The 27,786-nt window shown below is 66.8% G+C and overlaps 12 protein-coding genes across 12 annotated transcripts; 6 read left to right on the forward strand and 6 right to left on the reverse strand.

Moving 5' to 3' along the window:
- Nucleotides 1-185: 185 nt before the first annotated feature.
- V1510DRAFT_413842 (optic atrophy 3 protein-domain-containing protein) lies at nucleotides 186-853 on the reverse strand. The gene is made up of 4 exons (XM_066933302.1): nucleotides 725-853; nucleotides 527-691; nucleotides 463-494; nucleotides 186-429 (listed from the first exon to the last, which is right to left on the reverse strand). The coding sequence occupies exons 1-4, from the start codon at nucleotides 785-787 to the stop codon at nucleotides 228-230; spliced, it is 462 nt and encodes a 153-aa protein (XP_066790106.1). The 5' UTR covers nucleotides 788-853; the 3' UTR covers nucleotides 186-227.
- A 122-nt stretch (nucleotides 854-975) lies between these two features.
- Nucleotides 976-2,671, forward strand: V1510DRAFT_413845 (ATPase, F1 complex, gamma subunit domain-containing protein). The gene is made up of 3 exons (XM_066933303.1): nucleotides 976-1,097; nucleotides 1,196-1,264; nucleotides 1,807-2,671. Exons 2-3 carry the CDS (start codon nucleotides 1,203-1,205, stop codon nucleotides 2,627-2,629), a joined length of 885 nt encoding a protein of 294 aa, XP_066790107.1. The 5' UTR covers nucleotides 976-1,097; nucleotides 1,196-1,202; the 3' UTR covers nucleotides 2,630-2,671.
- Nucleotides 2,649-3,224, reverse strand: V1510DRAFT_347285 (cyclophilin-like domain-containing protein; the record flags this gene model as incomplete). The annotated part of the gene is made up of 3 exons (XM_066930826.1): nucleotides 2,649-2,872; nucleotides 2,907-3,043; nucleotides 3,076-3,224. Coding segments are annotated over 3 exons (510 nt in total), but the record flags the coding sequence as incomplete, so codon positions are not given.
- A 2,021-nt stretch (nucleotides 3,225-5,245) lies between these two features.
- On the forward strand, nucleotides 5,246-6,931 carry V1510DRAFT_413851 (uncharacterized protein). Its single transcript, XM_066933304.1, has 2 exons — nucleotides 5,246-5,719; nucleotides 5,751-6,931. The coding sequence occupies exons 1-2, from the start codon at nucleotides 5,280-5,282 to the stop codon at nucleotides 6,898-6,900; spliced, it is 1,590 nt and encodes a 529-aa protein (XP_066790109.1). The 5' UTR covers nucleotides 5,246-5,279; the 3' UTR covers nucleotides 6,901-6,931.
- V1510DRAFT_375563 (uncharacterized protein) lies at nucleotides 6,886-7,894 on the reverse strand. Its single transcript, XM_066931547.1, has one exon. The coding sequence runs from the start codon at nucleotides 7,759-7,761 to the stop codon at nucleotides 6,907-6,909; it is 855 nt and encodes a 284-aa protein (XP_066790110.1). The 5' UTR covers nucleotides 7,762-7,894; the 3' UTR covers nucleotides 6,886-6,906.
- Nucleotides 7,895-7,947: 53 nt separating this feature from the next.
- On the reverse strand, nucleotides 7,948-9,488 carry V1510DRAFT_413854 (fungal-specific transcription factor domain-containing protein). Its single transcript, XM_066933305.1, has one exon. The coding sequence runs from the start codon at nucleotides 9,291-9,293 to the stop codon at nucleotides 8,124-8,126; it is 1,170 nt and encodes a 389-aa protein (XP_066790111.1). The 5' UTR covers nucleotides 9,294-9,488; the 3' UTR covers nucleotides 7,948-8,123.
- A 2,328-nt stretch (nucleotides 9,489-11,816) lies between these two features.
- V1510DRAFT_413856 (MFS general substrate transporter) lies at nucleotides 11,817-13,918 on the forward strand. The gene has a single exon (XM_066933306.1). The coding sequence runs from the start codon at nucleotides 12,137-12,139 to the stop codon at nucleotides 13,865-13,867; it is 1,731 nt and encodes a 576-aa protein (XP_066790112.1). The 5' UTR covers nucleotides 11,817-12,136; the 3' UTR covers nucleotides 13,868-13,918.
- Nucleotides 13,919-14,162: 244 nt separating this feature from the next.
- V1510DRAFT_429189 (Alpha/Beta hydrolase protein) lies at nucleotides 14,163-15,537 on the forward strand. Its single transcript, XM_066935304.1, has 2 exons — nucleotides 14,163-14,360; nucleotides 14,411-15,537. Exon 2 carries the CDS (start codon nucleotides 14,413-14,415, stop codon nucleotides 15,499-15,501), a length of 1,089 nt encoding a protein of 362 aa, XP_066790113.1. The 5' UTR covers nucleotides 14,163-14,360; nucleotides 14,411-14,412; the 3' UTR covers nucleotides 15,502-15,537.
- A 214-nt stretch (nucleotides 15,538-15,751) lies between these two features.
- On the reverse strand, nucleotides 15,752-17,104 carry V1510DRAFT_402055 (uncharacterized protein; the record flags this gene model as incomplete). Its single annotated transcript, XM_066932075.1, has 1 exon — nucleotides 15,752-17,104. The coding sequence occupies one exon, from the start codon at nucleotides 17,102-17,104 to the stop codon at nucleotides 15,752-15,754; it is 1,353 nt and encodes a 450-aa protein (XP_066790114.1).
- Nucleotides 17,105-17,185: 81 nt separating this feature from the next.
- On the forward strand, nucleotides 17,186-19,054 carry V1510DRAFT_391794 (putative diphthamide synthesis protein-domain-containing protein). The gene is made up of 2 exons (XM_066931781.1): nucleotides 17,186-17,618; nucleotides 17,673-19,054. The coding sequence occupies exons 1-2, from the start codon at nucleotides 17,381-17,383 to the stop codon at nucleotides 18,989-18,991; spliced, it is 1,557 nt and encodes a 518-aa protein (XP_066790115.1). The 5' UTR covers nucleotides 17,186-17,380; the 3' UTR covers nucleotides 18,992-19,054.
- On the reverse strand, nucleotides 19,032-22,385 carry V1510DRAFT_444566 (armadillo-type protein; the record flags this gene model as incomplete). Its single annotated transcript, XM_066935689.1, has 4 exons — nucleotides 22,054-22,385; nucleotides 21,957-22,020; nucleotides 21,819-21,924; nucleotides 19,032-21,784 (listed from the first exon to the last, which is right to left on the reverse strand). The coding sequence occupies exons 1-4, from the start codon at nucleotides 22,191-22,193 to the stop codon at nucleotides 19,032-19,034; spliced, it is 3,063 nt and encodes a 1,020-aa protein (XP_066790116.1). The 5' UTR covers nucleotides 22,194-22,385.
- Nucleotides 22,386-23,726: 1,341 nt separating this feature from the next.
- On the forward strand, nucleotides 23,727-27,307 carry V1510DRAFT_413869 (glycosyl hydrolase family 65 central catalytic domain-containing protein). The gene has a single exon (XM_066933307.1). The coding sequence runs from the start codon at nucleotides 24,129-24,131 to the stop codon at nucleotides 27,246-27,248; it is 3,120 nt and encodes a 1,039-aa protein (XP_066790117.1). The 5' UTR covers nucleotides 23,727-24,128; the 3' UTR covers nucleotides 27,249-27,307.
- The last annotated feature ends 479 nt before the right edge of the window (nucleotides 27,308-27,786 follow it).

A 27,786-nucleotide genomic window follows, 5' to 3' on the forward strand; every position in this document is an offset into this window, starting at 1 on the left:
GCCAGTACTCTGCAAACGGCCGACAGACGGCCGCAGTGTCTGCCAAGCAGCCACTCGGCCAGCGATCTATGTATCCACGACCACCCATGATCGCTCCTGCCGCGTCACGTCCGGCCGCAGTCCACACCCGGCCAGCCGGACACGTCTCCGTCATTAGCGCCCTTCTACGAGCAAGCCACGTCCTCTTTTTTGTTCAATGCGGGGGAGCTCTATTGATATGTACATGCTCAGCGGAAGAGCCCACGGACGTAATTCGCCGCGGATGATAGCGTGCCTGGCTGGTGAGCGGCCGCGACTGCCGCGGCCTCTGCCGCAGCAATGGCCGCGGCTTGTTCGGCGGCTTCGCGTGCGGCACGCTCGGCTTCGGCTGCCTCCTTGGCCTGCGAGGAGCGCACGCTCTCGTAGATGATCAGGCCACCGGCAACAGCACTGGCGTCAGCGCGCTCACACGTATTTACTTACAACAAGAACGTCTCGGAGAGCACGTTGGCGCCCTGCGGGTCAGCGTGGCGACCAAGCAACATACCATATCGATGGCCTTGGTGTCGTTCAGCGGCCGTACCGAGCCCGGCCGCGGCTCGCCCATTATGCCGAGCCGCAGCTTATGGTCGATCTTGTTCAGCGTCTGAGCGACGCCGATGCATGTGTTGCGGAAAGGCCCGCTGGCCTTTGCCCGGGCCTTGAGAGAGTTCTGCGGTCAGCGCGCCCGATGCAAACGGCGTACTGCGATAGGCTTGGCGAGTGTGCGGATCGCCAGCGACGTGATCTTGAGGGCCACGCTGGACATCGCGGCGGCGGGAGTCCTTTGTGCGCTCCAGTTGCGCGGCGAATCGTGCGGTCTTCGACGGCGTTCGGGGCAGTTGTCGACGACGCCCGATGACTCAGTGCTGACTGTCCGTGCGCGCGTGCTGACGCGGGCGCTGACTCAGCCCGGCCACCCAATCGCAGGGCGTCGACGGCCGGGTGGCCCCGGGTGTCACCCCGACGGCGGCCCCGGCCGTCCCGCCTAAACTGCGAAAATTTCTCACGAATTGCTTCTTCAGCAACCAGCTACACTACCCTCCACGGAAGCCTAGAAGCGCCCACTATCTTTGAAGGTATGTCAGACGGCAGACAGGCGCGGTGCATGTCATGGCGATGGCTGGCGGGGGGATGGCGGGCCGCGCGATGAATTGCGAGCGATGCTGACCTGCAGTTCCACAATGTCTGCTCTGCGATCCGGTGTTCGTCCTCTGGCTGCGGCTGCCCTGAAGGCTTCCAACAGGTGAGTGCAGTGCGATAACAGAATGCGTGGGCGACAACGGGCGACGACGGACGGCGGATGAAGGGTGCAAACGGCGCGCTGGCTCGGCTGCTATACGACGGCAGTATACAGTGACAATTCGGCGCAATGCGGCGGCAATCAGACAACTTCCTGCGGCACCTCGATGGCGAATGTGCCTTACTCCGAGACGTGTAAGGCGCGGTCTCGTCGTGTGGTGCACCGTCCGATGATGGCTTTGGCGGGGCTGGTCGGGAGGGGTCGCCCAGGCCTCTGTCGGCCGGCCAGTTGAGCCCGGTCGGTCAGGAAACAGTTGCGCGGTTGCGCCCGAGGGCATACATGGTTCCCTCCGTCGTCAGCGGCCGCACGGTGCCAGCCGGTTGTCCGGCTATAGGCTGGTGGCTGAGGCACTAGTCGTGCGGCTTCACCAGTCGAAACTGGGCCAGCACGGGCCTGGGCCAATCCGCGGGCATGCCATCCGTGCCGTCTCCGCAACCCCCGTTGTCGTGTCTCCACCGCTCCGTCAAAGGCAGTACTAACGTCAGGGTCCCGGCCAACAACTACGCCACCCTTCGTGAGATTGAGTCGCGTCTCAAGTCGATCAAGAACATTGAGAAGATCACCAACACCATGAAGATCGTCGCCTCGACCAAGCTGTCGCGTGCCCAGCGTGCCATGACTGACTCGCGTGTGTACGGTGCCACCTCGAGCGAGGTCTACAAGAAGGCCGAGGCTGCTTCTCCCGCCGAGGGCAAGAAGCTGATCATCGTTTCGTCGTCGGACAAGGGTCTGTGCGGTGGTATCCACTCGCAGCTGTCCAAGGCTGTCCGTGCCCGCATGGCCAAGACCCCTGAGGCCGACATTGTCGTCCTCGGCGACAAGGCTAAGGTCCAGCTCGGCCGTTCGTACGCCAACAACATTGTCCTGTCGTTCAACCAGATTGGCAAGGAGGTTCCGACCTTCGCCGAGGCTCAGTCTATTGCCGACGAGATCCTGACGCTGGGCACCGCCTACGAGTCGATCGAGATCGTCTACAACTTCTTCAAGTCGGGTATCTCGTTCGAGCCCGTCTCGGTCCCCGCGTACACTGAGGAAGCTCTCAAGGCCGCCCCCAACTTCTCGGCCTACGAGATCGAGGAGGACGTCCTGCGCGACCTGGCCGAGTTCTCGCTCGCCAACTCGCTCTACCACGCTCTTGCTGAGGGCTACGCTTGCGAGCAGTCGGCCCGTCGCTCGGCCATGGACAACGCCTCGAAGAACGCTGGTGACATGATTGGCAAGTACTCTATCCTGTACAACCGCACTCGCCAGGCCGTCATCACGAACGAGCTCGTCGACATTATCACTGGTGCCTCGTCGCTCGAGTAGATTGGTAGCTAGATCAATTTTACATTTCGCCACAGTTGGTAATCACAACGTCAAACGGTGTTGGCCGGTCGTTATCGCCGGTCGGCACAAGTTCGATCTTGCGCACGACTTCGAAGCCTTCGACCACGCGTCCAAAGACCACGTGCTTGCCGTCCAGGTGCGGCAGGGCTGCACAGCAGATAAAGAACTGGCAGCCGTTCGTGTTTGGACCCGAGTTGGCCATCGAGACCGAATACGGCTCGTCTGGTCGTCAGCGCCGTCGGCGGATAGAACTTACGCTTATACTTGTAGCCCTCGTCCGCAAATGTCGACGTGCCATAGATGCACGCCGAGCCGGTGCCATTGCCACGGATGTAGTCACCGCCCTGGATCATAAAGTCGCGGATCACACGATGGAAGGTGTTGCCCTTGTATCTGCTGTCAGCACGGCCACAGTTAGGACGTACCCTTGCGGCAGACCATTGACGCGGTACTCGCCCGTGCACAGCTGCCGGAAGTTTTCGGCCGTGCGGGGCAGCGCGTCAGCGAAGAGCTGTATCTTGATACGGCCCATGGCCTGGTTACCCAGACTGACGTCCAGGAACACCACCGGATTCGAGAAATCGTACGAGACCATGACTGGCCGTTGCGGTTGCGGGCGCGGCAAATTTGTCCCGGCACCCAGTCACGTGCATGACACATCACGTGAAGCATGTGAGCCGCACACAATGCGGCGCGTCGTGCGGCGCGTCGTGCGGCGCAGCGCGGCGGCCGCGCCGCACGGGGTGCCCGCCGCATGAGGCGTCAGCCGCAGCAGCAGCCGCAGCGTACGGTGCGCCACAGGGCGTGCGGCGCCGGCAGCCGCGGGGGCCCACGCGCGGACGCGCGATCTGCAGCGCCATGATGCGCCCTTATCATGCGTTATCGATTCGTCGACCCGCTCCGATCGACAAATGCCGCAGCCATCGCTCGCCAGCGCGAACTGGCCGACGGCGCCAACAGATCTGTGGCGAGACTATCGCATGATGCCGCCTGTCACAGAGCTTGGCACGCTGGCAGCCACGCGAGTACTGTACCTGTTGGTCGACACGGCTGGCACGGCTTCTGCTGCGGTCACGCACGTTTCAGGGCGCTGCCGCACGGCTCGGTGTCTAGCGACCGACGGCGGTCGTCCGGCCATCGGCGTTACGGGCCTACGGACACGCATTGCCGCGGCAATGGCTCGCCCCTACGGTCCGCGGCCGGCTTCGACGTCGCCCGCCGCGCATTTCCGCCGGTATGCCCGCGTTCGCGTGCGGACCGCCCATCGCCCGGCTCCGGCGGGTGTTCTCGGTGGCGCCATGCATGCATCATGACCAGTTTGATGGTCGCTTCGTAATTCGGCGAATCCACGGAGATGCTGGCGCCCCATGCACACGACGCAATCTCCGGCATACACGCGAGAGCGATCTCCGTGCATTAGCCACAGCTGCGTCGGGGCCGGCTGCGGCCGTACTCGCGTCGGACCGCGCTTCGCCGCGGCTAGTGCAGGCCGGCAGCCGACGCGCGGCCAGCAGGACCGGCCACAAGAAACGACAGGAGCTTTGCGACAGCGGCGCTACGCCGAAGCTCGGTTCGCACTGACCGGCCGGACGCCACCGCGAACTGGCCGGCCGACGGAGGATCGAGACGAGACCGCGCGGTTTTAGCCAGTGCACCCGCATGACGCACGCGTAGCGCGCATGCAACTGGACAGCGCCATCGCCTGCGCCACATTACTTGTTCTTTGTGATTGTCAACAACGGCGGCCGGCAACGCCAGTAGCCGGCAACCGGCCGTGGCGAGCACGTCGCCGTCTCTGACCCGCCAAGACCCGGCCGGCACTGTACGGACACCGAGCGCCGTGCGGATCGGCGCGGGGGGGGGCGGTGCAGGCCGGGCGGGGAAGGAGGTGGGCGGCCAAGACCACTACTAATTGGCGGGCGCAGCACATCCTCAGTGTGTGGCGCACAACGGCGGTTACACAACGTGCGTCCATCGCCAGGGGCGTGCAAAGCCGCCAAGAGCCTAGAGTCCACTGGCGACGTGGCTGACGCAAGGCACTGGCATGGCTCACTTCCGTGGCTCACCACCACGGCTCGGCCTCTGAGCGCGGGCAGGGCGCGTAGCTGGTATCTCGGCGCGCCAGATCACGAACTGGCGGACGTGCCGCGGGTGGTGCGGGCTGGCGCGCTACCTAAGAAGCGCGTCGCTTGTCACACTCAGTCGCCGAGGTGTCCGCCGGTCCCCGACCGACCGGCCGCAGCCGGGTGCCCGTAGAGGCCTCCAAGGCGCAGCCATGTTTACAGACACCGGCGCACGCGGGTGGCGGTGCAGCACGGAAACCCCAAACAGGGCAAGTGTGCGCTGCACGGTGCCAGCCACAGAGCGTCGCGGCGCGAGTCAGCGCCCAACTGGGCAAGCGCCCGTGCAAATACGAGAGGTGCAGGGGCTAGGCTCGGCCGCACGGTCCAGAGCGAGCGCAGTGGCGGGCGCCATCGGCAGCGACGGTCTGCTTGGCGGTGCGCGAGCAACGGCCGTTGCTACGGCAACAAACAACGGCGGCTTGTGCGTCGGGGTTCGCCGCGGCCGACCGCGACAACACCGCACAGCGGCTGGCGCCAGCAACGCCAACGACGTCAGCCGGCCGTGCATGCGGGTGGCGTCCGCGGCCGCAGGGCCGGCCGCTGGCGACGCCGGCGACGCAGGCGCGCGCCGGCGTGCGGACGCCGCGCGGCGGTGCAGAGCGGGTTACCCGGGCAATCTTATCGGGCACGTGACGGGGGCCGTCTCCCCGGGTTGTTCTCCACCGCCTTTATCTCCAGATCCAAGCGCACCCGTTCAAGCAGCGCCGCCCACGAGAAGACCGGCGCTTGCGATCCCCGGTTCGATCACGGCCATGTCCAGCATGACCACGTCCAGCATGGCCATGGCCAGCTCGGCGTCGACGACGGCAGCGGCGACTTCGTCGTGGTCCGTGACGTACCCGACGGCCACGACGTCGTCCGACAACTCGGGCTCGACCTCCAAGTCGTCGTCGCCGCTGCTGTTTTTTGTCGCCCTCGGCTTCGGCATTCTATTTGCCAACCTCTGGTAGGTGTGCGTGCGGGCTCGCTAACCGCAGGATCATTATTGGTGTGAAGTACTGCTTCAAGCGGAACCGACGGCTGCGTGAGCAGCGCCGGCTCGGCATCCTCCCCCCAGACGCCTATGACGAGGAGGACGGCCGCAGATACATCGGCGACACCGACTTTCCACTAGAGCAGCTCTTCGGCGGCGCGCGGTATGCGCCGCCGCCTCGCCGCCGCCGGCGGAAGGAGAAGAAGCTGATGACGGTGGAGCAGCTCGACGAGAAGTTCCCGATCAAGACGTACAAGGCGTGGCGCTGCGAGCGTGAGACGGCGGGACTGTCGGCGGTCGGAGGCGTGTCGCTATCACGCGCTGGCAGTCTACGGATGTCGATGCAGGCGGAACGGCCGGACGAGGCCGAGCTCGAGGCCGAGCTCGAGCCGAGCTCGTCCGAAACGACCTACACAGCCCCGGTGACCGATGACAAGAAGGGCGCGGCTGTCCACGTGGAGACCCAGGCTGTGTCTAAGTCGGTCGACACAGCCGAGACGATGGCTGAGACGATGGCCAGTGCCGGTGTGATTGTCGACCGCACACAGTCGACCGAGTCGAGCGCAGACCGCACGGCCGTGACCGACGCCACGGACAACACCGAGCACACAACCACGTCCGACCTGCGACCGATCGACTCATTCGAGACCGCCAGCAGCACAAACAAGCCCACGCCTGTCGCCGTTGACGACCTGGGCGACTCGGGCGATGTGTGCATCATCTGCATCGACGCTCTCGAAGACAACGACGAGGTCCGCGGCCTGACGTGCGGCCATGCCTTCCACGCGGCCTGCATTTTGCCGTGGTTGACCACCCGGCGGGCGTGCTGCCCGCTCTGCAAGGCTGACTACTACGTCCCCCGTGCGACCGCGGACGTGCCGGCGCCCGAGCCTGCTGTTGTGCATGGCAGTGCTCCCCCACCCCCGGCGTCCTACTATCACCGCATCGACCGCTTTGTCGCTCCCCGTCTGCCGCGCCTGCGCCCGCGCACCGAGTCTGCTGCGGTCGCCGCGATACCGCACCACGAGCTCTCGCCGGGCGAGGCCGCGCTGCAAGCCCACCGTCGCGAGCGCGACCGCGCCCAGTACGGCTACCACGTCGACCGCGTGGCTGCCTACGACAACGCGGCGCGCGGCGGCTGCGTCACACACTAATGTATTCTACTCAACTCTGTCCTCAAAGATATCGACAAGGTCGGCCAGCGAGCGGCAGCACAGCTGCCGCTCGTTGCCGTCGATCGCAAAAACGCCGGTGAAGTCGCCAGGGACGGTCCAATCCGCCGGCGGGCCTTCTCGGCAGAGATAGACCGCGGCCCACGCGGCCAGCGCCGGGTCCGTCATCGGCGCCACGTCCTTGCGGAATTCGTCGCCGATGTGAACGTACTGCACTCCGGCGCCCGGTCGGGTCGGGCCCACCGTGGCGGCCGCGTTGGTCGCCGCAAACGTAAATATCCGCGGGTCTGGCTTCTCGGCCTCGGCTTCGTATGAACACACAACCCGGTCCAGCGCAAACCCCCGCGGGCTGCCATTGGGCGTGGCTAGCCCCAACGACATCAGTACCTCACGTGTACGCGGGTCAGAGTTGCTGATCACGCCCAGCGGCACCTTGACCTTGTCCACAAACGCCGGCACGTCTGCGTGCGTCCGGTACGCCCGCGCCGTGTAGAACAACTCGTACAGCTCGTCAATGGCGGCCTCCGTCAGCGGCCGCTCGCCAGTGAAGTACGGCTCCAGCGTCTCGCGGATGACCAGATGCCACCATTCGCGCGGCGACGGCAGAGACGTGTGCCGGCCGTAGTTCGGGTGCTCCACCGCGGCGCGCTTGAACGCTGCGTAGAAGTTCCGCTGGATGTCATCGGTGCGCACGTTCTGGGACTCAGGCGCATGCTGCTGGACGAATTGCTTGTACTGCGTCGGTACGTCGGGATATGGATAGTAAATGGTATCGAACGCATCGAGCGTAATCAGACGCGGCCGCAGTCGGAACTGCGCCGGTAGTCTCTGCAGCGACGGCATGGTTGCGCTGCGCGAGCCCGCTGCTGCGCGGGCGGCGGGGGAAAGGACCGTAGGCCTTCGGGCCGCGGGATCGAGCGGGCGGCTGTGTATCAAACACGCGGGCGTCAACCGCACTGCGTGTATCAAACAAGTCTACCAAACAAGTCTACCAAACACTACGCCGACCCCTGATTTTATGGGGACCCCGGCCACGCACACCCGTTCGGAAGACAGTCTTCCGGAACACAGCACCGCTCAGTGCCAAGTGCACAGCGATGGCACTACCACCAACCGCAGCGTCAATCAGATCAAATGTTCATGATGTATTGTACAACGGTGTACCAACCAAAACTCCGTATATGCCCTTCTATGCTTACAGACAGCTAGCCGACGAGAACCTGCCAGCGCCATTCCTTCATGACCCAGCTCCAGGACGAGTAGCCCTGGGGCCCGAGGTTGCCGCCGAAGCGACGGCGGCGCCAAACCTCCTCAACAACGTCAAACGCGCGGCTGACATTACCAAGCTGCAGGCGCTTCTCGAGCGCATGCCAGCGGTCGCGGACAACCTCGCGCTCGACGGCACCGTCAAACTCGCAGCCAGCGGACAGGAGAGGAAAGAGATGGACGACAACCGTGCGAGAGCTAAGCGGCACGCTCATGAGCAGGTCCAGCACGCGCTGGGCTAGCTCCGCAGTGCTCTGGGGCGACGTCGGCGCAAACAGCAGCGTCGGGAGGCAGATGTGAAGGTACAGCAGGATTGAATGCTGGTAGGCCTCGGCAGTGGCGACGCACGAGTCGGTGTCGTACTGCGGGTCCTCGGAGGTCTCGAGCCGCAGGTTGAGCGGCGGCTCCCAGGCGACGATGGCGTCGCGCAAGAACTCGGCGCGAGCGAGATCCTCGGAAGACGCACGGCCGCCGGCAGCGCGCACCTTGCGGATGAGGTCCGCGACGGCGCCGATGAGCGGGAACAGCGCCTGAGCGCAGCCCATGAGCGGGTCGACCTCGTCGTCAAAGACGGCGTCAAGCGGGTCGTCGTCGTCGTCGGTCTCGCACGTCAGTTTCGACAGTACGTTCAAGTACTGCCACGTGTTGAAGAGCATCTTAAACCGGCGGAGGTCCGACTCGGGGCGCGGCCGGGCCGGGTTGCGGAACGAGGCCAGCAGCTGGCGGATAAGAACCTTGGCACCGCGCAGGTGGGCGATACCGGACGTGATCTCGCGGTCCCAGACCTCGCACATGGCGAGAGTGACGGTCGTCGCTAGTGCCACGTCGGCCGGCATGGTGTTGATGCCGACCATGAGCGCGCGGATCGAGCGCCGCATGTGCTCCATGGCCTCCATCTTGAGCGCGGGCTGCTCGCGCGCGGCGTGGAAGAGCGACATGGCCGAGATGCCCTCGTACAGCGACTGGTGGTGAAACGAGAGTGGGACGAGGGTCGTGCGCCATGGGTTCTCGGACGGACCGTCTTTCATGGACATGATGCCGCAGGTGCGGGCGTCGAACTGGCCAAAGATCCGCGTGTAGGTGTCGAAGAGCGTGTTGATGATGGTCATCTGGGGAACGGGAGCGGACGCGACCGTGACGACAGTGCCAGCCTCGCGCTCGTCGTAGTCGCTCTTGCCGTCGACGGGCCAAACAGTGGCGGGCTTGTCCCAGGCCGCGGACGCCTTCTGCCACGCCGGCTCGGGCGTCTTGGGCCACAGCTCGGGAGAAGACTCGGCCCACACGGCAACGTCGGTGACCGGCGCCGACTCGGTGAACGAGTACGGCGGCGGGGTCAGGCCAAACACCGGCTGGGCAGCCGGCTCGGGCTCGCGCGCGCGCTTGCGCCGTGGCGCCAGCGACGACTCCTCAAAGAGCCGCCATTTGAAGTCCTTCTGGTAGCCTCCGCACTCGACTCGCCGCTTGGCGCCTGGGGTCAGCTCGCCCGAGAGCAATCACTTACACTGCATACACCCCGGCTTTGTCTCGTCGCACTTGAGTCGCTTGGCCTTGCACGTCAAACATCCGTTCCGGCTCTTGCTCTGCTTGGGCTTGACCTTGCCCTCTGCTCGGGCGGCGACGGGCGCCATAGTTCACGCGCGCACACGCTCAGAGCCTTGCTATCGATCTGCCCAGGACGCGCTCGGGCTGCTGCGTAACGGTGCCGGCATGGGTTCGGTATATATTGTCGCGGGCACCTGCCCTTAGCCGTGCGCCAGTCCGCGCTGGGCTAGTGAGATAAGATAACGGCACTAGCACGTGACCCGCACGGCCGCCCCAGCCGCTGAGCCGCCGGAGCGCCCCGACGCGCCACGGCCGCGCCACGGCCCTGACATCCAGCCAAGCACCATTGGCTGCGGCGTGCATCGGATGGTCCAGTGCGGCAACGAGGTCCCGACGGCTGTGCCCAGAAAAGCACAGAAGCGCCGCACCGCCACAGCAGTAGCCCGCGCTCGGTCGCCGCCGTAGCTCTTTACGGCTACATCTTGGGCTTGGCTCGTGGTCATCGCCCTGCAGGTGCGAGTCAGACTGCGGCGACTGCAGCTGGCGGCGGCGGCCGCCGACGCTGGCAGTCGCGCGGGTGCGGGCGCGGCCGGCCGCGGCACGACCGGCTGCGCGCGCTTGCGCTGCGTTGCCGGGTAGGGCTCGCGGAGTGCGCCGGAGGAGAAAGTTTGTCGGTACCGTGAACCGTGCTAGTCGATAAGGCCGCGGGCCGTATCTGGCGCCCGCGCCAAGCCTCCGTGCTACGCATGGCCAGGTGCCAACCAGCCGGGCGCAGACGCGCACAACAACGACGACGGCCAGACGACTGAGTCGCCGGCGAGCCAGTCGGCCGGCGCGGGGGGCTGCTACGCGGCGGCTGCGCAGGAGCCCGGGTTACGCAGCGCTAGCGCTGTTACCGGGAGTGCGTACCACCGCCGCGGGTTTGTTACCGAGGTTGCCGGATGCACGTACCTGCCGGTACCCGTAGCGCGTTACCTGCGGCGCACACGTAACCTGTCCGGGTACGGGTGCTACCGCCACGCATGCACGCGAGAGCGCATCCGGTGCCACACGTAGCCTGCCTGTGCGCACAGTCCGCTTGCGATAGCACTGACTGTTCGGGCGCAATGAGACCTCGTGGACAGCGCAGGCGCTGCCGCGGCGCAGCCTGCCCGCAGCGGCTGGACGGCTGACGCGGCGGCGACGCAGCCAGTCGGACGCGCGCTGCTGCTGCTTACGGCGCGTCGACAGCTTGGTTCCCCTTACGCTGGCCTGCTCACGCCGCATCACAGACCACGCCGGATCACAGACCGCGCCGACTCACGCTGGGTCACGGCTCTGCGGATCACAGCGTGCATGCCGGCTCACGCCTAGCTCACACTCACATCTGCTCACGCCCACTCACCGCGGCCGCAGCCGCCGGCTCACACAACCGCTCACAGGTACAGGTCACATCCCGCACCCCCGCCACTTACGCGCTCCCACGTTCGCGCGGCACCAAACAACACACAGCTCCAGACACCGTCTGTCGCTGCGGACTCACGGTCGGAGCGTGCTTGAAGCTGCGTAGCGCGTAGACGTTCCTGGCGGCCGATCGGGGCTCGAGGCAATCCGGCAGACACGCAGGCACAGCCGCAAGATCGCGGCACATCCGCCGCGTGAGCCGCACCGCGTGCGGCGCGCCCCACCTGTCTCCCTGTCTGCGAGCGGCCCAGCGAATACGACCGCGCAGATGCGAGCACGACCTACGCGAGACACTGGCGAGACAATGGTGCGTCAGCGCACGCCCCAGACATCTGGCGTGCAGTTCGGGCCGGCTGGCGACCTCTGGCCGTCGCCGTCCGCCGCCGCGGCCGCCGCGGCCGCCCGCCAGATCCGCTCCAGAGTGTCCGCGCCCGTCCATGCCGCCCTCTATGTGCTCTCGTCGGCGCCGCCAAGCCAGTGGCCGCGGGGCTGGGTCGAGCGGCGTCCTGTTAGTGCAAGCCGCAGAGCCGCAAGCGAGCGCCAGCAAAGCGGCCCGCGGCCCGCGCACCCCAAGACAGGCGGCCGCGGCAGTGACAGGTCCGCGGCTAGCAGGCGTAGCGGCCAATGTGTCTACGGCTGCGACGGGCGCCGGCCGGCGGGCGTTGCACGGGGCGAGGGCAAGCCGCAGGCCGCTAGGTCGTATCGGCCCAGATAGGCTGTGTACTAGCCAGCGGACAGTGCGTCTGCAGAACGTATATAGTCCCGGGGTCCCGTTTACGCAGCGGCATACACGGCTTGGCCGAGCGGCAGACCAGAGACCGGTGCTGTCGCGAGAGCCATTGTGGCGAGCCATCGGGTCAAACAGCGCGAGCTTGAGCGTGCCGTTGTTGGCGATCGATCGTCGTTGTTGACACTGGGACCGCCGACTACTTCACGCTCTCAGCCGAGAGCCCGGACCGCACACACCATGGCAGAGGACACCGCGCCGCTGCTGCGGACAGTCACGGAGGATACTCTGGGGTCGACCAAATCGGACGGCGACCCGCTGGGCGCGCTGGCGCCGTCGGCGACGGCGTCGTCGGCGTCGTCGGCGTCGTCGGGCGGGTCGGCGGCGCTGTCGGCAGGGGAGCAGTCGCGGACGAGCCACGAGAGCGCGACGCCGCTGCCGCTGAGGGTGCTGTGGATCCTGTCGTTCATCTCGTTTGCGGAGCAGACTGCGCTGAACTCGATCGGGCCGTACGTGACCGAGATGATGGCGTCGTTTGAAGACGTGAGGCCGGAGCACGTCGCGCTGTACGTGGGCCTGCTGGCGACGTGCTACTCGGCGGCGCAGTTTCTGTCGGGCTTCTTCTGGGGCACGCTGTCGGACTTTATGGGACGCAAGCCGGTCATGCTGTTCGGCACGGTCTGCATGGCCGTCACGTTCCTGTTCTTTGGCACGTCCCGCACGGCCACCGAGGCCATCGTCTGGCAGTTCTTTATGGGCCTGCTGAACGGCAACGCGTGCGTGGTGCCGACCGTGCTCGGCGAGATCACCGACAAGTCCAACCAGAGCGACACGTTCTCGTACCTGCCCGTGGTCTACGGCCTGGGCGCGATTGTGGGCCCGCTGCTGGGCGGCATCTTCTCGGCGTCGCCGTACACGGCCCGGATCGCGCCGTACTTTCTGCCGAACTTCCTGGCGGCGCTGCTGCTGCTCGTCGACTTTGTGCTCGTTCTGTTCTTCCTCGAGGAGACGCTGGCGCCGCCGGAGGAGCTGGGCTCGCTGACGCAGCGCGCGCGCTCGATGGGGCATGCGTTCCGCGAGGCGGTGGCCGAGTACAAGGCGCAGGACGCGCCCAAGAACGGCGCCAAGCCGCCGGACGCGCCGTCGCCGGCGGCCACGCCGAAGCCGGCCGACACGTCCGACACGGCGTCGGTGCGCTCGACCGCGTCCGCGCGCTCGAGCCGCTCCGGCCGCTCGATCCGCTCGATCCTGCGGCCGTCCGAGATCGTGACGTCGCAGACCATGTGCGTGCTCGGCGTGTACGCCATCTTCACGCTGGTGCTGGTCGCAAACAACTCGCTGCTGCCGGTCTTCCTGGCCACGCCGTTCCCGTCCGGCCGCGGTCTGTCGCCCTACACCATCGGCCTGGTCTTCTCCATCATTGGCTTCGGCTCTATCTTTGTCCAGTTCTTCTTCTTCCGCTGGATGGAACACGCGTTTGGCAACCGCACGGGCATCCGCATCGCGCTCGTTTGCATGGCCTTCACGCTCCTACTCACGCCCATGACGTCCTTGCTGGGGCCTAGCAGCGACACGCCCGCGTTCTGGGGGATCATGGCCGTCTCATTGCTCATGAAGATCTTTGGCGTCGTTATGGGCCTCACGTTCTCGATGCTGCTCGTGACCAACACGGCGCCGTCGAAGGACGCGCTCGGCGCCATCAACGGCCTCGCCCAAACGCTTGCTGCGCTCGCTCGCGCCACCGGCCCCACGCTCGCCGGTGGCATGTTCAGCTTCTGGGCGTCCACGGGCATCCGCGGCGGCGAGATCCTGGCCTGGGCTGCGTTCTCCGTCGTCGCCGTCATCGGCGTTCTGCTCTCGCTCGGCTTCAGTGGCGCGCGCGGAGCCTCCCTGGAGGAGTCTGACGAGAGCGACTCGCAGGCCGGCAGCCGTCGGCCTTCCGCGACGGGCTCTGACGCGGCCTCGGTCTAGTCATACGAAGGCGTTTTGGTGTATTTTAGAAATCTACGAGGTAGCATCGAGCGCCGCACGACGTGCGGCTTTGAGCCTGCGCGTGAGCCGCACAGTGTGCGGCGCAAGCCCGCGGCAGCGACTTCGCCGGGTGCCGTCCTGCCGGCCGTGAGCCGCACGGTGTGCGGCTCGATGACTCTGCGGGGCGCGCGGGCACGTGGTTGGCAGCGTGCGGGGCAGCCGCACGGCGTGCGGCGCGCACCCGCCCGCCCCGTAGGACGGCTAGGCACGACAGACCCGACGGCGGGTGCCCGCCAATGACAGCCTGCGGCGCGCCCGCACGCGGCCCGCCAGGCGGGTATGAGCCGCACTGTGTGCGGCTCATAGCCGCGCTGACTCTTATCAGCTAAACCTAGCCGGCTAGCCTATCGGCGTATCTGGGCCCGACAACTATCGGTCCGCTAGCGACCATAAAAGGCCACGAGTCGCCCGGGGACGCCACCGTCACCGTTAGGTAAGTGGGCGCCGGAGTGCGCCGCACCGGGTGCGGCCCGCTGACCGCAGCCATGTCGCAGCACTCGCCCTTGCACCTCGCGGCGGCCGCCGCCGCGTCGTCCGCCGTCGCGTACTCGCTGTACACGCTCTTCAAGTACCAGAGCAACCTGTCCAACCCCCCCAAGTCCAACCCGCCGACGACGACGTACCCCGGCGTGGCCAACGCCGAGCGCACGTTTATCTCGCCGTCGTCGGGCCGCACCGTGTCGTGGGCCGAGTACGGCGATGCCTCGTCCAAGAACATCGTCGTGTTCTTCCACGGCCTGCCCGGCTCGCGGATCATCCCCGCGGCGCACCTGTTCAAGGGCAAGGACATCCGCGTGCTGGGCATGGACCGCCCGGGCTTCGGCTTCACGTCGCTGCCGGTGTCGGACAAGGACACCGTGATTGAGACGGCCATGAAGGACGCGTACGAGCTGATTGACTACCTGGACCTGCTCACCGCGGCCGACGGCCGCAAGATCATCTTTGCCGGCTTCTCGGCCGGCGGCGCCCACGTGCTGGGCGCGCTCCGGTACATGCCCGAGCGCGTGCGGGCCGCGTACCTGTTCGGCTCGGCCACGTACCTGGACACCAAGGAGAACTGGGCGGAGCTGTCCAAGGGCGCGCAGAGCGCCAATTGGCTGCCGCACAAGTTCCCGACGTGGTACCGGATCAAGACGACGCTGAACGCGGCCGCCATCGTCGACTGCTCGGACGTGGTCACCAGCATGCGCGGCTTCACCAACGCCACCGACGCCCAGTACCTCGCCGAGAACCCGGACGAGAGCCAGTACTGGGCCGGCGTCAACTACGAGGCGTACCGGCAGGGCACCAAGGGCTACATCAAGAACTGCCTGGAGATCTTCGGCCGGACGTCCAAGGCGCCGTGGCCGCTCGTCGGCCAGGTCTCGGACATCGCCGGGATCGCCGGCCTGAAGGTGCACGTCATCCACCGGTCGTCGGACGTGCTGACGCCGGCGTCCGGCTCGGTCGACCTGGCCGAGCGGCTGCGCGCGGCCGGCGCCGACGTCGACCTCGACATCATTGACGAGGACAAGGGCGGCCACTTCGACACGCTGAACCTGGGCTTCTCGAAGCTGCTGGCGTACGAGTTGTAGATAGTAATCGCGGCTGCGAAATGCTGTCCGGGAGTGCATTACTGCTATGTACATGTCGGCCTGGAGCGTGCCGGCCGCGACGGAGTGCGCCGGGCGGGCCGTGCGGCGGCTGTATGAGCGGCTATATGTGCGGCTATATGCGCGACCGCATGTGCGGCTATGGCGGCTATATGTGCGGCTATATGCCGCCCGAGAGCCTCGCAGCGGAGCCTCCGCCAGAGGCTGCACCGCCACGGCGCGCCCCGCGAGGCTAGGGCGTGGCAGCCTGCGCCACAGGCGCCGCAGGCGCCGCCGGCTCCGCCGCAGGTGCCGCCGGCCCCAGCCCGGCCATCTCCAGCACGCCGTCCCACAGGCCCTTCTTGTGGACCATCGCCAGCACAAGCACCACCGGCAGCTGGATGATGGACGCGAAAAAGAGCTTGCGGGCGGTGGCGGTGTCGGACTTGCGCCAGAACGCCACAGCGCCCGCCACCAGCCACGCGTTCACCACAGTCGAGTCCGCCGCGAAGACCCAGTCCGTCACGCCGGCGTACGACAGCCCCAGGCACAGCGGCACCACCAGCAGCGAGTACCGCAGCGACACGCGCGCGTTGAGCGCGGGGTTGGTCCACGCCGTCATTTGGTAGCCGGCGGCCCGGTACTCGTTGCGGATCGTGTAGCTGAGCGAATTGAAGTGCGGAAACTGCCACGCGTAGAGCAGGCCGGCCAGGCACCACGCGCCGGGCGCCGTCCAGACGCTCCAGCCGTTGCCGGCCACGTCGGCCGCCGCCCAGCCCATGAGAGGCGGGATGGCGCCCACGATGGCGCCCACCCACGTGTTGACGATGGACACCCGCTTGAGCGACGTGTACAGGCCGGAGTAGAGCGCGATGTTGGCGACGGCGAGGCCGGCCGTCGTCGGATTGACGCCCCAGTAGAGCAGCGCGGCGCCGACCGTGCCGGTCACGCCCGCGAAGGCGTACGCCTGGGCCGAGCTCAGCGTCTTGCGCACGATCGGCCGGTTGCGTGTGCGCGACATCTGCGCGTCGAACTCGGGCTCGCGGCCCATGTTGATGGCGTTGGCTGCCGCCGACGTCAGCGCCGTGCCGGCGGTCAGGAAGAGCAGCGACGGCAGCTGGCCGGTGGCCGCAGCGTCGCTGGCCGGCGCCAGCGCGTAGGACGACATGGTCGTCAGCACAATCAGCGCCGTCAGCTGCGGCTTGGCCAGGGCCAGGTAGGCCGAGGCCAGCGACTGCGGCCGCCGCCGCCGCTCGACCGGCGCGGGCGCGCCCGCGGGCGCCGCCGCCTCTGCCGCCGCCTCTGCCGCCGCCGGCCGGCCGGGCCTGCCGGCCTCCTGTTCCACCGCGGCCGCCTCCGCCGCAAACCGCCTCAGCCCGGCCAGCCCGTTCGGCTGCCAGAACGACCGCGCAATCCCCTCGCGCAGCGCCCCCGTCGGCACAAAAAGCTCCATCCGGCCCGGCCGCAGCCCGCCGGCCATCGTGCGCACCTGGCCGGCCGCGCGGCCGGCCGTGGCCGCCGTCCACGCCGTTATCCGCGTGTTTGACACATTCCGGCCCGCCGTCCGCACCGGCAGCACCACCAGTCCGCTGCCCCGCACAATCATCTGTGCGGTCTCTCCTGGCGACCGTTCGATCGGTCGATGCTTGCTGGTCTGTGACCCGCGCGGTTTGTCGACTTTGCGCGGCCTGAAAATTTTTTCTGGCAGAGTTGCAAAAGCCCGCAGAACGGCATCACCAGTTCCGCACGGCCGACGAAATCCGGCCAAGCTCGACAACGCGCGCCCGGAACAGGCCCAGACGAGCCCGGGACGATCCTGCGACCGCGACGCGTGTGCGGACACACAGACGACTGCGATCGGTCGCGAATTGAACCCGCTGCGATGGAATCTGCGCCGGCGCTGTCGACGCCGACAGACTACGCCAGGGTCTCGCGCCGCCACACGGGCTCCGGCCGGTCGCCGGCCGAGCTCGAGCGCGCGTACTCGCTGCAGGCCGTGTGCGAGGCCATCGCCGACGGCGGCTACCGCCGCATTGCGCTGCAGTTTCCGGACAAACTGCTACCGGACTCGGTCGAGATCCAGCACCTGATCCGCGGCCGGCTGGCGCAGCTGGACGCCGGTGCGGCCGCGGGCGGCCGGCCGGCCGCCGCGGCCGAGACGGACGTGAACGCAGGCGAGGCCGGCGCCGGCGAGCCCGCCGAGACGCTCGTCTTCATCCTCGGCGACACCTCCTACTCCGAGTGCTGCGTGGACGAGATCGCCGGCGAGCACGTCGGCGCGGACGCCATCGTGCACTTTGGCACGGCGTGCCTGTCGCCCACGCAGCGGGTGCCGGTGATCTACGTGTTCACGCAGCACGCGGACGAGGCCGTCGTGGACGCCGTCGTCGCGGGCTTTGCGGCCGCCCACGACCGCGCCACGCCGGCCGTGCTGATGGCCGACGTCGAGCTGCAGTCGGTGCTCGAGGCCGCGCACGCGCGGCTGGCGGCCGACGGCTACAGCGTGGTTGCGACCCGGCCGAAGCTGCCGCCGAGCCCGGCCGCGATCCGGTTTGTGCCGCCGACGGCGACCGGCCCGGCCAGCTTCCTCAACCGCACACACGAGCCGCTCGACCGGCCGCTGAGCGAGCACGCGCTGTTCCACATCGGCGCGCCGACCGCGCCGCTGCTGCTCCATCTGTCGACGCTTTTTGCCGGCTGCACGGTGTGGCCGGTCGACGGCGCAGCCGAGCCGTCGCTGGTGCCGCTCAAGCGGCGGTACCGCGCGGTGCTGGCCGCGCGGGCGGCGCCCACGATCGGCATCGTCGTCAACACGCTCTCGATCTCGACGTCGCTGGCCGTCATGGACGCGCTCAAGAAGCTCATCACCGACGCCGGCAAGAAGCACTACACGGTCGTCGTCGGCAAGATCAACGTGGCCAAGCTCGCCAACTTCGACGTCGTCGAGTGCTGGGTCGTCGTCGGGTGCCAGCAGGGCGGCATCATCCTCGACCAGGACTCGCAGTACTACCGGCCGCTGGTGACGCCGTTCGAGCTGGCGGTCGCGCTGGCGCCGTTCGCGCCGCCGTCCGCGGCCGCCGACGTCGTCTGGGGCGCGTCCGAGTGGGTGGTCGACCTGGAGAAGGTCACGGCGCTGGTGGCGGCGACGGCGCTGGACGGCGCGGCCGAGGACGACGCCGAGGACGCGTCCGGCGACCGGCCGCCCGAGTTCGACCTCCTCACCGGCCGCTACGTGGCCGCGCGGCCGCTGGCCATGGCCGAGCACCGCGCCAAGAACCACCTCGACATCGAGTTCGAGTCGGCCGGCAGCGTCGTGCCCAGGCCGTCCGGCCAGCTGACCGTGGCCTCCGTCGCCGGCACGGTCTCCACCGCGGCCGAGCTCCTGCAGACCAAGCGGTTCTGGACCGGGCTCGGCGCCGACCTCGACGACGACGCGCCCAGCGTCCTCGAGGCCGGGCGCACCGGCATCGCGCGCGACTACGACCTGCCGTGATCTGTTTGTACCTAATGTATTATGACTGGCTATGCGACCGCTACAGCTCGGTGTCGGTCTCGTACTCGAACGGCTCCGGCAGCGTGGCCTCGTCGTCGTCGACCTCGCTCGGCGGCATGTTGCGCTCGCGCACGGTCTGGATGAACTCGGTCTTGACGCCCGGCGCGTCGTCGCGCAGCAGCAGGATCCCGCCCGACGACCGGAACTTCTTCACCGGCGTGAACCGCTCGTCCTTGCTGAAGGTCACGTACTTGAGCTGCGCCGGCAGCACGCGCGACATGTTCTCGAGCTTGTAGCCCTTGATCTCCTTCTTGTCCTTGACCTCGTCGCCCGACGGCACGTCGTCGTCCGACTCGTCCTCGTCCTCGGTCGCGTCGCCGTCGACGTCCATCTTGTCGTCCTTGGCCTCGTCGGCCTCGGCCGCGTCCTCGGCCGCGTCCTCGGCCGGCTTGAACTCGGCGCCGTCGACGTCCATGCCCTCCTTCTCGGCGCGCTCCTTCTCGGTCTTGCGCGCGCGCGCCTTGGCGCGCGCCGTGGTCGACAGCACCGCCGTCGACACCTTCTCGACCGCCTTGTTGATGCGCTCCTCGGTCTTGGGCACGTAGTCGAACTTGGCCGGCTTGGCGTTGCAGAAGAACGACAGCTTGGGGATCTTGAGGTCCTGGCGCACGCCCACGATCATCGTCGGCGTGAACGACAGCGACAGGAAGCACGTCAGCGGGAACCAGTACCAGAACTGGGTGAACATGGCCATGCCGACGATGGCCTTCATGTTGAGGTTGCCCGTCTGCCGGTTCTCGAGGCTGATGGTCACGTTGCGCCCGCCGGCGTCGATGATGCCCTGCGCCAGCACCGCGCCGAACTTGGCCATCGCGTCCTCGTGCTTCTCGCCGATGACCTTGGCGAACGTGGCGCGGATGTCGGCCACCTTGGGGTTCATCTTCTCGTTCTGCTGGACGAAGATCATGGCCATCGAGATCAGCGCGCCCTGCCGCACAAAGTCCGTCGGGTCCTTGAGCATAGGCTCGAGCAGGTCCGCCGCCTCGGCGATGCCCGTGCCCGCGCACGAGATGCCGAGCGCCAGCGCCGCGCCGTACCGCACGTGCGGGTTGTACGACTCGGACAGCAGCTCGACCATGCGCGGCACCGCGGTCGGGTTGCGGAACAGGATGAAGCCGAGCGACATGACCGCCGCGCGCCGCACGTCGTCGTTCACGTCCGACACGGCCACGTGCAGCAGCCGCTTGATCGCCGTGTTGTTGCCCGTGCCGCAGTACGCCAGCGCGATCGTGAAGATGCCGCCGTAGCGCAGGATCGGGTCCTGCTCGTCCAGCAGCTGGTCGATCAGCGCGTCGGCGGCCTCCTCCTTGCCGTACATGATCAGCGCGATGCCCACCGCCAGCCCGCGGATGATCTTCTCGTGCTGCGTCTCGTGCGCGTACATGAGCATCTCGTCCAGGGCCTTCTCCGAGCCCGAGCCCAGCATGACCAGGCCCATCGCCAGGCCGGCCGCCTCGCCGGCGATCGCCGAGTCCGAGAACAGGATGTTGCGCAGTTCCTCGTAGATCTCGTCGTCGCGCGTGGCCATGCCGGCCACGCCCACACCGAGCGCCGCGCCGTGCTGCACGACCTCGCCCTCCTGCCCGCCCGAGTTGCCGCCGTCGCGCACGTGCTGGCGCAGGTAGTCGAGCACCTCCTTGCCGTGGCCTGCAAACACCAGGCCCAGCGCGTACAGGCTGCCGCCCTGCGAGTAGTTCGACCCGTGGCTCGACGACGTCGACGCCGCCTCGCCGGGCAGGTACGGCTTCAGCAGGTTCATGCCCTGCGACAGGTTGCCCTTGTGGATCACGCCCAGGGCGGCCGTCGCCGAGAACTTGGACCAGTTCGTCGCCTTGGACAGCCACTCGAGGTTCTCGCGGAAAAAGCCGTCGACGGTGGTGCCGGCATGCATGAACGCGTTCTCAAACGTGACCGCGTTGTGGAAGATCGAGTTGCGCGCCTCGAGCGTGTCCTTGGTCTTGTTGAGTATCAGCAGGTCCGTCTTGTTGTGCTCAAACAGGAACGTCAGCTCGATGTCCAGCGACGGCACGCCCGACAGGATCTTGAGCACCTGTCTCGCGCCCGCGCACGACTCGGGGTCGATCGCGTCCACGACCTTCTGCAGGAACTCCTGCGACGTCGACGACACCAGGTCGAACGCGATCTGGTACGCCGTCAGAAGCGACTCGGTGTTGTCCGCCGCGGCCAGGTCGGTCAGGATCCGCGCCGCCACGGCCGACTCGTTCAGGATAATCAAAATTTTCGCCACCGTGAAGTAGTCCGGCGCCTTGGGCTTGAGCATGAGGTCGACCATGTGGTGGAGCACCTCGTCGCGCCAGCGCTTGTTGAGGACGAGCGACATGGAGGCTTCAAAGACGTAGTGGAGCAGGTCCGCGCCGACGTCGTCCGGCGAGCCCTTGGCGTCGCCCACCGCCTCGGCCACCGCAGACGCGACCAGGTCCTCGCCGGCGGCCGTGTTGCTGCGCAGGCGCCGCTTCGGCCGCGGCGTGCCGTTCGCCGGCGCGCCCGTCGCGGCGCCCTCGAACGCGTGCTTGATGCAGGTCTCGATCGTGTCCAGGCGGCGGGCCTCGAGCGCGACGCCGATCGCGTGCTTGTACTGCCCGTCCACCAGGCACCGCTGGAACATGCGCTCGACCACCTCCACCAGCGCCGCGTCCACCGAGGCGCCCGGGTGCCGGTCCGGGTAGTCAAAGTACTTTTGCGACAGCTGGATGTATGTGTCGATGCATTTCGCTGCCGTCAGCCCCGCCCGGCGCCGCCCACTTACAGACAATGGTCTCGACGTACTCGCTCTTGGCCGCCAGGTCAAACAGCTCGCCCGCGGACAGCGCAAAGTTCATGGACGAGTCAAATTCGCCCAGGTTGTAGTACACCTGCCGTCAGCCCATCCACGTCTGCGTCCTACCTTGGACGCGATCAGCGCCGCCAGCTTGCGCTGCGGGAACTTGTCGTCCTCGTACAGCTCCTCACTGCCGGTCAGTCCGATCGCGGCGCCCACTCACATCACCGTCACCGAATCCGTAATCTCCGTCCAGAACTCATCGACCACCTCGTTGAGCTTCTCGAGCGCGTACACCTGCAGGCTCTGATCCGGCTCGTCCAGGAGCGCCAGAAGCGCCGCAGACGATGTCAGACTCGCCATCGTGTTCAATCCTCTATCGCTGGTTGCAATCTCCTATCGTGCCGTGGCTCGCTCAAAACCGATCCACGCTTGCGATTCTTCCTGATGGACCTGTTGCGAATGACACAAATGATACAACCCGCAGACAGACGATGAAAGAATGAGGAAGTCGCCGATGCGGTGTGGTGAGGTAGAGACGCAAACTAGGATTTGGGCCAATTTTGCGTTGTGTGATGGCGGTTAGGCTGCCAGGCTCCACCACCCAGAACATTCGACACTGGCGGACGACGAAATCGCCAGGAACGCCGCCTGCGGGACGCGGGCGGCCGTAGGAACTGGTGCCGGACGCGCCGCTGGGATGCGGCATGCGTGTGCGCGGTCTGGCCGATGCAATGGATGCCGGCGTCTCGATGGACGCGCACGCGCCGCACCGGACGACCGGCGACGTCGCGTCGGCGAGGGACGGCGACGCTGGCGGAGACGCCTGCGGACGCGCCTGGACGATGGCTGGCTGGCTAGCGGACGCGCAGAGCGCGCAGGCCGCCAGGAGCTGGCGATGGTGGCTGCGCCGGCTGTGGCGACGTAGTGGCTGGGGCCGTTGCGCTTGATCCGGGACGCTGCAGCCTTTGCGGTCTTTGGAGAGGCGCCTGGAGAGCCTGAGAAGATCGCGGCTGGGTCCGCTGGCTGGTCCGCTGGCTGGGCTAACAGCTGGGCGGGGCAGGCCGTGCCGGTCGCGGGTTGTCTACGGGCTGCGGACGGCTGGCTGGCGGTGGACACGAGATCAGTGGCCGCCGCGTAGTGGTCGCAGGCTGCAGTGGCCGCCGCGTAGTGGCCGCAGGCTGACGGACGGACGCACCAGCCACTGCATGATTGCTGGTACCCGAGTGGCGGGGGTGGCACTTGCTTACTTGGATGCACCAACGCGTGCAGATTCCTCATGCAGAGGTCCCATGCAGAGGTCCCATGCAGAGGCCCGACGGTGGAGGGCAACGCTGTCAGACACTGGCACGCCCCAGTGGAGTCCAATCCTGGTAGACACCTGGTAGATACTCGCACCCGGTCTGTAGCGTGTCCACTGGCTGGCCGGTGGACCCCGGCCGCGGGTGTCTATTGGTACGCACCGCACGGACGTACTTCTGAAACGGGCACCTACGTCTCCCGCTGTTGGGGGGAATGTTTGGTAGATGCTTGGTCAATGTTTGATAGATGTTTGGTAGATGTTTGGCAGAGCAGGCGCCAGACCGCTGCCTGGTTGCATGCCTGTGGCAGACTGACCGCCTGGTTTGCTGTCTGTCTGGCTACCTGCCGGCAGCCTGCCAGCCTTGCTGCTCTACAGTCCCGCGGCTTGGTGGTTTCCTGCAGCCTCCTCCAGAACTCCGCGACCGCCACGCGAGCCCGACACCGTCAGGGGATGGCACAGACGACCCAATGACTTCAGCCGCCTTGCAGCCGGCAGCCTCGAGTCCGCGCAGCCGCAGCACGCCACGACGCCGCACGCTGTGCGGCTCACTCCAACACTCCCCCGACAGCCCCCCCCGGACCGATTCGCACCCCCAGAGCCGGCGCCAGCCGCCGCGCGGCGCCGGTGCTGCTCTAGCCGTGCCTTGGGATCAGCAGCTAGCGCAGCGCCGATCGGTGGTGCGGGGAACACTTGGGACAAACCACATGGCGGCAGGGCCAGGAACAGGAACGACCGCGCACACAACCGAGGCACAGGCGAGGCCGGCCGCTTCCCGACGCAGCCGAGAAATCTACCGACGCTACAGCAGCTCTGCAGGGCGGGCGGGGTCCGGGGAGGCGCTGCTGCGGCATAATCCCTCGTAAAGCTTGACGGTTGGGTCCACAAGCGGCAAGGCGCGATCGGCGCTTACCCGGCTATCGCGAACTACAAGGCCGGCGATTCCGCTGCCGCCTCCAGAACCAGACCGCACCGTTTGGCCCGGCTTCCTCCCCCCGATGCTCCTCTCAGTGCTGACTACGCTCGTCGGTGGGCTCGGTCTGCTCGGCTCACCGGCCGTGCGCGCAGCTACGACCGGCGCCGACGACTGGGTCCTCGTTAACACCAACCTGACTGCCAACCACTACCAGGCCCAGCCGTACGTCTCGAATGGCTACATTGGCCACCGGTTGCCCGTCGAGGGCACCGGATTTGCCTACGACACTGTCGGCGCCAACGGCGAGGACGAGAACGGCTGGCCGCTCTTCAACAAGCGGTACACAGGCGCCTACGTCGCCGGCTTCTGGGATCTGCAGCCGCGCACTCCGGGCGTCAACTTCCCGGAGCTGCTCGCCAAAGGCGGTGAGAGCGTGATCTCAACCGTTCCAGCGTGGTCCGCGCTGTACGTGACGGCCGCGTCGGGCGAGACGTACTCAACCAGCGTCAACCACTCGCATCTGCAGCACTGGCAGCAGTCCATGTCGCTCAGCGACGGCTACGTCAAGACCAGCGTTGTGTGGCACTACGGTGCCGACGCCGACGCCACGGGAGACGCCAACACTCTGAAGCTCGAATACACGGTCCTGGCGCACCGCGAGATTCCGACCCTGGGCGTTGTCCGTCTGGACATTACGTCGCCGACCGACACGACCGTGCGCGTCGACGACGTGCTCGATGGTGCCACGTCCATGCGCACTGTCTTTGTCGACAAGGGCTTCCCCGAGTCGGACGAGCGCGGCATCTGGACGGCTGTGCGGCCGTATGGCCTGGCAGACGTGCACGCCTACGAGTACTCGCACCTCGAGTTCTCGGATGCGTCCCGGGTCGGTCCGCGCAAGCAGTCGGTCCAGGGTAGTTCGCGCGCCGCCACCATCGGCCAGGCGTTCTCGATCGATCTCAAGGCAGGCGAGACGTTCACGGTGTACAAATACGTCGGTATCGCCACGACCGACGCCTACGCCAGCAACACGCTCAAGGTGGCTAGCTACTCGGCCAAGATTGGTGCCGCACTTGGCTGGCAGCTGCTGTTCACGGACCACAAGATGGCGTGGTGGAAGTCGTGGGCGTCGGCCGACATCGTCGTTGCCGACGACCGCGAGCTGCAGCTGACCGCGCGTGCATCGCTGTTCCACCTGCTGGCCGCGCTGCGGCCCGGCTCGGAGCCGACTGGCCGTGGCGACACGTCCATCGCGGTTGGTGGCCTCTCGTCCGACTCGTACGCCGGCATGGTCTTCTGGGACGCCGACACGTGGATGTACCCGTCGTTGGCTGCACTGCACCCCGACTACGCGTCCAACATCAACAACTTCCGGTGGCGGATCCACAACCAGTCACTGGCCAACGCGGCCGAGAACGGGCTCGACGGCGCGATCTACTCGTGGACTTCCGGCCGCTTCGGCAACTGCACGTCCACTGGGCCCTGCGCGGATTATCAGTACCATCTGAACGCGGACATCGCGCTCGCGCACTGGCAAGAGTACCTGCTTTCAAACGACACGCAGTTCCTGCAAGACCAAGCGTGGCCGGTCATCCGCGACGCGGCCGACATGTTTGCGTCCTACGTCGTCAAGAACGCGTCGACCAACGGCACGTACTGGACGCTTAACATGACGGACCCCGACGAGTACGCCAACTTTGTCGATAACGGTGGCTTTACCAACGGCGCCATCGTCCAGCTCATGGGCTGGGCACGCCGCGCGGCCGAGCTCGTCGGCGCGGCCGTGCCCGACAAGTGGATCGATATCGAGCACAACATGTATCTGCCGGTGGCGCCGTCGGACATCGTACTCGAGTTCAGCAAAATGAACGGCTCGGCAGAGATAAAGCAGGCCGACATTGTGCTGCTCAATTACCCCTACGAGTACAATCTGACGACGGCGCAGAGCGTCAAGAGCCTTGAATTCTACGCCCAGGCGCAGTCAAACGACGGCCCTGCCATGACCTGGGCGATCTTTGCGATAAACGCTCTCGAGTTCGCTCCTCACACCAACTCGTGCGACGCATACACCTACATCAAGTCGGCGTCCGAGCCGTACGTGCGCAAGCCGTACTACCAGTTTTCTGAGCAGGTAGACGACGACCCGAGCACGAACGGCGGCACTCACCCGGCGTTCCCGTTTCTGACCGGTCACGGTGGTTTCCTGCAGACCTTCACGCACGGCATCGTCGGCTTCCGGCCGCGCGAGGACCATATCGAGCTATCGCCGCGGCTGCCGGTGCAGATGTCGGGCGTGACTGTCAAGGGCCTGAAGTGGCGCGGCCATGTCGTCGACGTTGCCATTGGCACCGAGGAGACCACCGTCACGCTGGTCACGCATCGACCGCTGCAGGACCCGGCTCGCGGCGGCTCGGCGGACGAGGTCCTGCAGGACCTGGCGGCAGCCGCGCCGACGTCGTGGCGCAGACGCGGCCTGGAACTGGCGAAGCGGTTCGCCGGCGCGCTCACCAAGCGCGGCGAGCACGGCAACAAGACCGAGGTCCCCGTCGTGATATCGTACGGCGACTGGGAAAAGATGTTCTACATCACAGCGGACAAGCCATTGACGTTCGCTACCGAGCCCGCGCCAGCTTACGCGCACCCCGGTCTCGACCGCCAAGGCGCGCAGTACTGGAAGTGCACGCCGGCGACGTCTAACACGACGTACGTGCAGACGAGGTACCCGTTTGCCGCGGTCGACGGCTCCAACGCAACTGCATGGCAGCCGGCGAGCCGCAACCTGCCGGCGGCGCTCGTCGTGCCTGCGTCGGCAGCTGACCTGCCGTCCGACACGGTCGTCCGCGGTGTCGAGATCAACTTTGGCAAACAGCCACCCAAGGCTGTGTCGATCGGCTACGCACCGGCTGGTACCGACGCCGACGACGATCTCGAGTCGGTCGTGACGTGGCTGGCCAAGCACCAGTCAGTGGCGATTTCGGCGCCGTACAACTACACGCTGGCCATGGAGGTCAGCCTCAAGGTCGGCAACACTACGACGGTGATGTTTGACGAGTCGGACGAGGCCGCGGTGGGCGAGCGCGCGGCTGGGCTCACTATGGACGAGCTGCAGCAGCTCGTGGTGGTCGTGGAGGGGTCGTGGGACACGGAAAAGCGGTATGGCGACGTGGGCTGCATGGTTCACGAGGTAGATCTTCTGGTTTAGACATTGGTGGGATGGTTCATGCCCTGAGGGCGGTGGTAATAGACGTTTTGAGCTTGGCATCGAGCCGCACGGTGCGCGGCTCGCGTACCGGATCAGCCGCATGTGCCGCGGCTTGACGGCTTGGCGCGGCTGATCCGCGGCTAGTTGCAGACGCGGCCAGAGCCGCACACTGTGCGGCTGCAATTCCGCGCTAGCCGACGAGCCGCGTTCCGCGCGGCTGATGAGCCGTGCCGCGCTCTGGCGAGCCGCAGCCGTGCAGCTCTCAATACCCAGCGCCCCCCCTGTGCGCCTAGTAGAGTACATAATTCGGATTAAGCAGAAACTATGCCCAGCAGATCATCGCAATGCTTGACAGATCGTACATAAATAAAACAAAAGGCGCCGACCTATGGTGACAATCATAAAGTAAATACATAACATGCGCTACGCAGCGGCCTCGGCCGACTTGGCCCGCGCAGGGGCCTCGTCGACCACGTCCGTCTCCGTGATGACACTGCCACTGGCTCCCTCGGCCGGTGCGGCGTCGGGTTCAGCGAGC

Source organism: Dipodascopsis tothii (genome assembly GCF_038497935.1).
Source record: "Dipodascopsis tothii strain CBS 759.85 unplaced genomic scaffold V1510scaffold_8, whole genome shotgun sequence".
Classification (NCBI taxonomy): Eukaryota; Fungi; Ascomycota; class Lipomycetes; order Lipomycetales; family Lipomycetaceae; genus Neoaidaea; species Neoaidaea tothii.

Coding starts and splice junctions, on each gene's coding strand:
- V1510DRAFT_413842 (XM_066933302.1), bottom strand. CDS start 787: ATGTCCAGCGTGGCCCTCAAGATCACGTCGCTGGCGATCCGCACACTC. Junction 495..526: donor ACACCAAGGCCATCGATATG/GTATGTTGCTTG, acceptor GCTGACCCGCAG/GGCGCCAACGTGCTCTCCGA. Junction 430..462: donor CTCTCCGAGACGTTCTTGTT/GTAAGTAAATAC, acceptor CGCTGACGCCAG/TGCTGTTGCCGGTGGCCTGA.
- V1510DRAFT_413845 (XM_066933303.1), top strand. CDS start 1,203: ATGTCTGCTCTGCGATCCGGTGTTCGTCCTCTGGCTGCGGCTGCCCTG. Junction 1,265..1,806: donor GCCCTGAAGGCTTCCAACAG/GTGAGTGCAGTG, acceptor TACTAACGTCAG/GGTCCCGGCCAACAACTACG.
- V1510DRAFT_413851 (XM_066933304.1), top strand. CDS start 5,280: ATGCGGGTGGCGTCCGCGGCCGCAGGGCCGGCCGCTGGCGACGCCGGC. Junction 5,720..5,750: donor ATTCTATTTGCCAACCTCTG/GTAGGTGTGCGT, acceptor CGCTAACCGCAG/GATCATTATTGGTGTGAAGT.
- V1510DRAFT_375563 (XM_066931547.1), bottom strand. CDS start 7,761: ATGCCGTCGCTGCAGAGACTACCGGCGCAGTTCCGACTGCGGCCGCGT.
- V1510DRAFT_413854 (XM_066933305.1), bottom strand. CDS start 9,293: ATGACCATCATCAACACGCTCTTCGACACCTACACGCGGATCTTTGGC.
- V1510DRAFT_413856 (XM_066933306.1), top strand. CDS start 12,137: ATGGCAGAGGACACCGCGCCGCTGCTGCGGACAGTCACGGAGGATACT.
- V1510DRAFT_429189 (XM_066935304.1), top strand. CDS start 14,413: ATGTCGCAGCACTCGCCCTTGCACCTCGCGGCGGCCGCCGCCGCGTCG.
- V1510DRAFT_391794 (XM_066931781.1), top strand. CDS start 17,381: ATGGAATCTGCGCCGGCGCTGTCGACGCCGACAGACTACGCCAGGGTC. Junction 17,619..17,672: donor GCTGGCGCAGCTGGACGCCG/GTGCGGCCGCGG, acceptor ACGTGAACGCAG/GCGAGGCCGGCGCCGGCGAG.
- V1510DRAFT_413869 (XM_066933307.1), top strand. CDS start 24,129: ATGCTCCTCTCAGTGCTGACTACGCTCGTCGGTGGGCTCGGTCTGCTC.